A 9,893-nucleotide genomic window follows, 5' to 3' on the forward strand; every position below is an offset into this window, starting at 1 on the left:
ATTTCTTTGCCTGGGGCTCGTTTTGCGAAATTGGTAATCAGGTTTGTCTAGGCAAAAATACGAATTAAAACAAATCATATTATTTTCTCTTTGTTTGATGAATTTTATGCATGAATAAAGCAAATGAACGCTGCTTTAAAAATGTCATTAAAATATTTTTTGGAATTTATCTTGATGGAACGTGAAGTATATAAAATTGATACAGTTATTTCTAATGTTAGTATACATATATACAATATTATGGATTATGCATGAGCTAACACATATTAATGGACAAAATTATTTTGAACTTTATACTCCACTGGATGCTAGTCGCTTGCTGAAAATGTATATAGTTAAATGGATTATATACATATATATATATATAGACAAATATATAATTAATAAAATATTCCAAACATTTGCCTAAGTAGCTCAACTCTAAAGATAGCAACAGTCTGATAATGGAGGGATGTATCAAAAATGTTAGTCAATATAATGTTATCGATAAATCGAAAAAAAAAAAACATATTTTTCCTTACCATCAATGTGAATCGACGGACTCTGATTAATTTCCTTTACTCCGGCATAAAGAACTTTAGGGCCAATTTTGTCCAATGTTCCTATCTAGAGACGAGTCAAATGGTATTAACTCATCTGCGTGAACAGGTGCCAAAACGTCATTTTTTAAATTTACATTAACTAGAATTCAATCTATACCTACATATATCCCTCCTAGGTCAATAAATACTATTTCATATATGCTATCAAGTTCTTTGAGCTGAGTACGGATTTTTTAATGCCGGTAATAATTGTACGGCAAGCATGGGCCCAAGTACATAATTGTGCATATATCAAAACTGGGAGAGCAAATAGTTGGAAGAGCTGTGGCTGAGTTACTTTGTCGAAGAGAGCACATGAGTTTCACTCAAGGCAGAGCCTGCACGGGAGAAAACTCGAGCGAAAGAGCGCGAGAGAGAGAGACTGTGTGTGTGCGTGTGTGTGTGCGTGAGAGAGTGAGTCGCTCGAAGCCGGGTTTGAGCTGCTGGTCCGGTCTTTAACTAAGCCCAGCGACAGCTCTCCAATCGACAGTCTGCCATCCAAACTCGACCGAAGCGGTACGCATGCGCGCACAGAACGCAACTATTCGATATATATGAAGAAGAAAATATATATCAAGAACTATTTAAACCAAAAGTGTTGTGAATCAGTTCAGAAATCACAAGCTATATAAATATATACAATATCCATATAGGTGTTTTAGCTATATATATGTATACATAGAGGAAAGACAGCAACGCAAATGTGAATACGGCAAAGCAGAAATAAGAGAGAGAAAAAAATAATAAAAAAGCATAAAAATTCCAGAGATCGTTCGGTGTGCGGCATACAACGTGAATGTTGCGGACAGTCAAGCGAACAAAAACCCTTTAAAAAAAATAAGAAGGCAAAAAATATAAAAAAAATAAAAAATAAAATCAAGCAAAGGTGCGAGACAAGAAATTAAATTGATAAACCTTAAAGCAAACGACGAACAACAATAACAACAACAGCAACGAAAAGCCTTGACCGTGCCTAGTCGCCGAGCCTTGGCAGGACTTGGTGTTGCCCAGCGACTGGGACTTGGACCTGGACTTGGACTTGTCGCGCTGCTGTTGGCAATTATCAAGCGCAGTGCATCAGGCTGGGAATGCCAAAACGACTGTAGACAAGTCCACTTTGCTGTGTGTGTGTGATTGTATGTGTGTTACGCGCGCGCGTTCGTGTGTGTGTGTGTGGTAAATAGCTCAAAGCCACGAAATTGCTTTTATCGCCGCGCCAAAATCACCAATTGCGCAAAAATTGAAAGAAAAAAATAAATATATATATATATAATAAAACAAACAAAGGCAAAAACAAAAAAACTGTTAAACTAGCTGACCAGCCAACAGCATTTGGGCCCTTAGTCAACCTAAAACAACAACAATAACAACAACAACAACAACAACAGCAGCAGGAGCGCATCGCGTGGAGCCAGCGATAAACTCCAAAAAGAGCGAGGAAATTGCTAAAATATTACCCGAAAGGCATATTCGCTATGTGCATACATGTGCAACAACAGTCCACAGATACAACAACAACAACAACTAACAGCGACTGCACTGCAAAATGTATAATAAAAAATTACAACAAGTGATCGTGCAGAAAATAGATCGATAAACCGACCCAAAAAAATACGAAAAAAAAGTAATAATAAAAAAATATATATAAAAAAAAAAACGCCAACAGAATTGAAGCAGCATAAAATAAATAAAAGCGGCGTTGGGCACGTTTTTCCTACGTTCATTCTGTGCTTTTTCCACAACTACTTTTTGTGTTGTTGTTGTTGCATTTGCTGTTTCGATTTCAATTGTGGAAATCGCAGAAAAATCGCCAAAACGTATTAAGCGAACCGGTCGAGACAAACGGAGCGATAGAACATAGCTGGACTGGGCAACAGGACTAGCTTAGGCCGGGCAATATTTATTAAACAAAGCCAGAAATTAATTTCACGACTTTTCTGTGCCTGCATTTGAGCTGACTCCGCCAAGCGTGCGTTGCACGCCCTCAAAAACAACAACAACAACAAGCAGAAGCAGAAGGAGAAGAAGAGGAAGAAGAACTACGACCAGCACCGGCTTCTTTATGCGCAGCTTGAACTGGCACTCAGCTTGAGCCAGAGACAGAGTGAGTGAGAGAGAGAGAGAGAGCAAAATGTACGACATCAAGCGCCTGGAAGCCGGACAACAGCAGCTACAACAACAACAACAACAACAGCAAATACAACAACAACAGCCTATTGGACATACACTTAACGAAAGGTTGAGCGGCTCGGCGCCGCTACAGCTAACCTGCAGCGTTATCACGCCCACGCCGCCAGCCCTCTCAGCGAAGAGCTGCTCCAGCAGCCCCATCGAAGCCACACACATGACTTTGTTGACGCTGCGCCGTCGTCGGGCGTTCCAGCGTCGCGCCTGCCTGCTCAGCATATTGGCCGCCTTTGTCTTTGGCATGGCATTGGGCGTCATTGTGCCCATGCTCGGACTGCCCGACTACTTTGCCAGCACCGGCAGCAGCAGCAGCAGCAGCAGCACTGGTGGCGTTCAGTTGGCGCCCGCTGCACTGCTGCCGCCCAGCGAACAGCCGCAGCTGAGCAGCAGCTACGATCGACCGCCGTTGCCCTACAGCGTCTCCTTTGTCAAAGAAGAGGCCGAGCAGCTGGAGCTCAGCGCCGAGCAGGTCTTCCGCAATGCCTTCCACCTGGAGCAGGATAAGAATGCGCCCGATTCGATGATAGTCAAGAAACTGGACACAAACGATGGCAGCATCAAGGAGTTCCACGTGCAGCGCACAGCGAACGGTCGCTATCGCAAGGGACCAGAGCGACGTCTGACCAAAACTGTGCAGCCGGATCACAGTCGAACGCTGGCCAAGCCACAGCAGCAGGCGCTGCGGCAGTCGCACGAGAACGAGCTGCAAACGGCGGGCATCATCGATGCGGACATCTATTGGGGTGAGCTGGTGGAGCAGGCGTTGCCGCAGGGCTTTGCCGCCGAGGATCAGCACAGCTGGGAGCGTTACGTGACCAAGGAGGGGCAGGTGGTGCGGCTGGAGCACGGCTGCGGACGCATGCAGAACCGTCTGGTGGTCTTTGCCGATGGCACACGCGCCTGTGCCCGCTATCGCCAGAACACGGATCAGATACAGGGCGAAATCTTCAGCTACTATTTGGGACAATTGCTGAACATCACGAATCTGGCGCCAAGTGCAGCGACAGTCATTGACACGACGACAGCGAGCTGGTCGACGGCATTGGGCGACATAACGCAGGCGCAGTGGAAGGAGCATCGGCCCGTGGTATTGACGCGTTGGCTGCCCGACCTGGAGCCGGCTGGTATACCGCAACCGTTCCAGCCACTGGAACGGCATCTGAACAAGTACGATGTCTGGAATATAACACAGCAGCAGATGCAAATGCAGCGGGATGCTGGTGCGGACATGTCGCGGGGATTACTCAAACGGCTGGAGGTGGCTGCTGCCAGCGGCCAAACGGTTGATCATCAATCAAGCATGCTTGGGGAGTCATCCGCAACAGCATCCTCGACTGCATCGCCGTCGCCATCGTCAGCAACGTCGTCGTCGCCGTCGTCGGCGCTGCTGCAGCGACTAATTGAATTGGCACAATGGTCCGATTTAATCGTCTTCGATTACCTGATCGCGAACCTCGATCGTGTCGTTAATAACTTGTACAACTTTCAATGGAATGCCGACATTATGGCTGCGCCAGCTCACAATCTGGCGCGACAGAGCGAGACGCAGCTGCTCGTATTCTTGGACAACGAATCGGGCCTGCTGCATGGCTATCGTTTGCTCAAAAAGTATGAGGCCTATCACAGTCTGCTATTGGACAATCTGTGCATCTTTCGTCGTCCCACCATCGAGGCGCTGCGCCGGTTGCGTGCCGAGGGCGCGGGTCGCCAACTGCGCGAACTGTTCGAGCGGACGACCAGCCCGAATGTGCGTGATGTGCTGCCCTCTTTGCCGGATAAATCAATCAAGATTCTGGCAGAGCGCATCGATCGCGTGCTGGCCCAGGTTCACAAGTGCGGCGACAGCAACAAGAGCAGCTAATGAAACGAAACGATAACAACTGCACTGCATATACACATAAAAAAGATATATAGAGATATACTATATATATATACATGTGTGTGTATATGCATCTCTGACTGATAAGCTGTAAATATCGTTAAATGAATGAAACACAAAAAGAGATGAGAGCATAAAAAATGTTCGACTTGTTAAACATAGATGATTAATCTTAGTTTTGCGTTAAGTTAATCAAATGCCAAATGTTCACAACTGGCCCGCACGATTTAGTCAAGAGAATGCCTGAATGAGAGAATGATGGAACGATCGAGCTTAACAGTTCCATTCATTCACAGTTATAATTAATTAGAGTGAGGGGCGTGGCCAAGTACGAGTATTAGCAGGACATCAGATCAATAGCCGATCAAACATCTAAAGCGAGTATTAAGCATCATGAGAGAAAATATCTTGTCTTTAAGCATTCCCCGTTTTTATTATCCTTATCAACTGCTCTCTACGGTTTAGTTATAGTCTTAAGATACGTTTTTTGTGATATTTTGTTTAAGCATTAGTGAAAACTAATTGTAATCTATAGGTAGAGATCATTTTTTGTATAATTTATTTGCCATTTTCCGTAAGCGAAACAAATAAAAACACACAAACACAGAAGAAATCAAATCGAATTGAATTGCCTTGCTTTGTTGAGGTTACAGATGCAGATGCAGATGCAGATGGAGTTGGAGTTGGAGATGGAGATGGAGATGCATGCTGCTGATATTTGTTGCACGTTGCATATACGTATATGAGCACGCCTGCGCCAGCGAGAACTTACATAGTCATGACAATAAATTGTCATTGATCTTTTTTGCAGGTGAAGCAGATGCCAAGAGATGAGCAACGGCAGCGGCAGCGGCAGCAGCTGCGATTGCTTCTAGTGCTCCACGGTTAACTACTCCCATGGCTGTCTCGTCTGTGCGCTGCATTTGTCAACTTGCCAGCGGAGCGCAGAGTAACTTGCCACAAAATGCTGCAGCCTCTCCACGTCTCTCTCTCTCCCGGTCTTTCTCTCTCTCTCGCTCTCTCTCTCTCCCTGTCTCTCTTTCTCTTTGCTTACAGGCACTCGAGTGGCATGGTTGTCACGCAGGCCGCAGACACTGCCTCCAACTCCAGCTTCAGTTCGGCCTCGGCTTGCTTTTCATAATATCTTCATAAGCATTTGAAGTGTCCCCCTCTCTCGCTCTCTCTCCCTCTCTACCTCTCTCTGTTGCTCTTGCTATCTCTGTCTCTGTGTGAGTTTGAAATTCAAGTGCAGCGACGAAGCCAGAAGAAAGATGAAGCTGAGCCGGAATGAGGCAAAGCGCAGTTCAAGATACTTTCGTCGCACACAAACACACACACACACAGACTGAGACACACATGTGTGTGAGCCCTGCCTCTGCACAGATAGCAGCCAGCAGACCCTGGTGCCGGGCCTCAGGTCCAGGCCATCTCTGGCGGCTGTCTCGGCGTCTGCTTTAAGATTTAAGATCGCTGCTCATTAAGTGCGTCCGCGTGTCTCAACGACAAGATGCTGAGAATGAGAATCTTTTGCGCGCTCACTCTCGCCCTCTCTCTCTCTCTCTCTCTTGCTGTCTCTCATTCTCTCTGTCTATAGCTCTCCCACTCTGGCGCAGCCTTGGCATGCGTATCTCAGGCTTTTGGGCTGGCTTTTCCAGCAACTCGTCTCGTTGCCTGGAGTTTTGCATCTGATTTCGTTGCGTATATTTTATTGGACACCAGAGTAGTTCACGTAAATAAAATGAAATGAAATAAGGCAAGCAGCCAGGCAGCCAGGCAGGCAGGCGTCTGCAACTGGAACGAGACTGAATTTTATATATATATATATTTATTTATTTGTATATGGTCGGCAGTATTGCTCTATGGAAATAGCTGAAGCACTTTGATTACATTCCACTTAGTTGCGCGTCACAAATCCCATAAGATATTCGAAAGGCTCCAAAATATAAAGAGCACCAAATGTTTAGATAACCCGTTTCTCGCTCACAATACTCCTGCTAAGCGCGCGTATGTGTGTATGGGTGTGTGCGTGTGTGTGTGTGTGTCTGTTGGAGCTTAATAAAAATCGTTATGCTAGTTTAATAAATATATCAAATAACCTTTAGGACGTGTTAGGGAACTTGTGACTTTAACACGTTCAGAACTTGCTACAAACTCTTTAAGCATATCGTTTTACATTTCGGATACACAAAATCAGAATACAGAAATCTTCTGTAGCTAAAATCAAAGAGATTTCCTTCATCTAAGCGAGGTAGACCATTAAACAATATAATAGAGCTCTTTGCAGTTCAAACATAAAATATAGAAACAAGAAATGTGGAGAAATTGTTGAGGTGGGTGTCAAGAGGGCAGACGACCTGCAGCCCACCAGCTGTGCCATTGTCTAAGCTCACACACACACGCACGCACACACACACAGACAATCACACGTTTATGAAGTCAAACTGCAAACACTTTGCATGTATGCTGTAAAACTTACCGTAACAAACAACAAATACAACACCAGCAACAACATTAGCAGCAGCAGCAGCAGCAAGAACAAGAGTATACAATTTTTATGATCATTTTTTATGGGGTTATTAATAAAAGTTTATGGACATGTGCCATACGGGTCAGGCAACAATAAAACATAATGCGCCTACAGTTAGTATACGTATCAAGGGGAGCTCAATGAATAATATCAATTGACAGAACTAAGATATCAAAATCTAAGGAGAAATTGATATTAAAACTCAGGTGTGTGATGGGAATGTTAAAGTTGAAATAGTCGAGATGTATATAGATATTTATTGGAAGAGTTTTGAATGACTAGAAATATAAAACTTAGTGTGCTCATTCACAAACGCATTTTAAACACTTTCTTGACATTCAGGTGTGTGAAATTGTCATAAAAAAGGTGAGTAGTGTAGAATTGAAGAACTTGGGTAAAAAATAATGTTTGCTTTAATATGCGATCAACTCTGCTTCAAACAGTAGCTATACTACTTCCGTTGTGAAGAGTTGAATTACAATTAAAAATATCTGAAATAAATTATGTATAAACTGATTTTGTCTGAATAATAAAAAATATATATATTTGTAATGAGTAAAGATTAAATCTTTATTGTCATTTCATTTAAGCAATTTGTTATTATATAAAGGTTCATATTCAATTGATATGCATTATTATCTTATTTTATATTTATTTTTTCAGATGAAGCTACATTTATTACCATTTACAAACATTCCCAGAGTTCAAAGAAGTTGTCTCCAGCCAGCTCTCGCCTTGTAATACCCATATAGCACGTCGTATTCAACATTATATTAACTATATAAATAAATATATATTTCCTTTTTCTCATATTTCTCTTGAACTGCCCTCGACGATTCAGTGCCGTGAGTTATTTTCGGTTAGTTTACATTGATTTGGCGAGTCTTTAAAGTTAGGCCAATGAAGTTGCAAGGCAGTTGAAACGATTCCTTTGGCTGACAACGCGACTCGAGTGTTTGGCTAGCTGTGCTGCTGCTGTTGTTGTTGTTCCTGTTGTTGTTGCGTCGTCTCTGTGTGCACAATAATTTGCATACACACAGATACACACCAACACTCGTGCAGCATTTGCCTCTTGGCAAACTGAGCATGCAATATTTTCTCGTGTTGTATGTTTACTCTTTTCGCTTTTATTTAATGTCCATGTTGGTCGGGACCTGGCTCTTGTGGCACTTGTTGTTGTTGTTGTTGCTGTTTCGCTGCTTTTATTGTTGTTTTTGTAGCTGCTTTGCTTGTTGCGTTTACAGCAAAATTCTAAACAAATTGCTTCCGCACCTGCAGCTAAGAAAATCAATGCAGAAAACAAAAATCCACAATGCAGCGTACACACAGACTAGGGATCAGAGAACTATAAATATATATGTATATGTGTATGCATATATAGTTGATCTCTTTGTATGGCCAGCTAGCCGCACTTCAAAACTGAATTCAAAATGAGAATTCCAATCAAAATAAAACATTTCCCAGGCCGAAAGAAAATGCCGGGGCTCTGACTCTCATATCATATCATATCGTAATCCTGACAATAGGCCACTAAACTTTAGCAATAACAATGCGAACAGAACACAACTAATATTTACAAAAGAAAGGGTAAGTGCGACCAACACGAAGAAAGAGACCATAACACACAGACTCACACACACATAAACACAAACACACCTATTTTCTGTTCCCCAAATTTGGTTTTTCTTTTCTTTTTAAGTGCGCGCGTCCCTTTGGGCGCTAACGAAATTACGTGGAAGAGCAGCAAATGTGCAGCAGGCTCTAAAGAAATTTACGATCGGCATTTGGATTTGAATTTATGAAAAACCTTCTTTCTTTTTACACCTGAAAAAAAATAGACCCGAAAAAAAAAAACAGAAACAGAAAATAGACATAGAAGAACATCTTTTGAGATGCTTAACTGCTTTTCTTGGGAGTCTGGCCGAGCATCGACTCTCGCTTGGCTTGGTGACTGTGTTTCTTGTTAACATATGCTCGGAAAAGAAGAAAGAGAGATAAAATACTGATACGCTACAGATACTGAAGAAGTACAAAAAAAAAACGTAGAATAACAAAAGCAACAAACAGAAGACTTAGGCAACGAACTTGCTCGCATGTGATTTGATAAGCATGCTGGGAAAAGAGGCAAATTTTGTATAAACTTTGAGGCGACTCGACTGTTCATACTAGGCTGCTGGCAATAATTTAAACTTTTTTATTTTTTTTATTTTTATTCGTAAGTCAATTCATTTAACGATTTACTGATTAATTTAACAAACTGGTCAATGGCTCTGTCCCTGTCCATATTGACATTGACGAAGTGCAGAACTTTGTCTGGTTTGCGTATGGTTTCTAATATGCGTAAATAAATATGTTTGTGTAAATACCCTGTGGCTTGACAGTGAGCTGAAATGGGGTATCATAGGAATACTTTGGCAACTGGCGGTATTTAACAGGGATGGCCTGTAAGAGTTGAGAATGACCAAAGCTTTGATTGATTTACTGAGTTGCTTTATAAGGTATCATCTAATTTGTCAGCAATAAGTGGTAAAGTTAAGAATTTTATATCTATCGTGGTACAACATAAAGATTATAAGCTATGTCTATTTTCTTTGAGAATTATTAAGTTTCACTGGATATATCTAAAGCCTCTTTTGCTCTCCCTTAAATAGAAGTATTCTATAATTTATTGCAAATAGATATTGTTTTTTAATTTCTCAATCATTATCAACAAATTAAC

The 9,893-nt window shown here is 42.2% G+C and overlaps 1 protein-coding gene across 1 annotated transcript; it reads left to right on the forward strand.

Annotated features, from left to right (window-relative positions):
- Nucleotides 1–1,064: 1,064 nt before the first annotated feature.
- LOC6578898 (extracellular serine/threonine protein kinase four-jointed) lies at nt 1,065–5,254 on the forward strand. The gene has a single exon (XM_002004761.4). It carries the CDS (start codon nt 2,713–2,715, stop codon nt 4,627–4,629), a length of 1,917 nt encoding a protein of 638 aa, XP_002004797.1. The 5' UTR covers nt 1,065–2,712; the 3' UTR covers nt 4,630–5,254.
- Nucleotides 5,255–9,893: the final 4,639 nt, after the last annotated feature.

The sequence above is a fragment of the Drosophila mojavensis genome, unplaced genomic scaffold (assembly GCF_018153725.1).
Source record: "Drosophila mojavensis isolate 15081-1352.22 unplaced genomic scaffold, ASM1815372v1 contig_80, whole genome shotgun sequence".
NCBI classification, from domain to species: Eukaryota; Metazoa; Arthropoda; class Insecta; order Diptera; family Drosophilidae; genus Drosophila; species Drosophila mojavensis.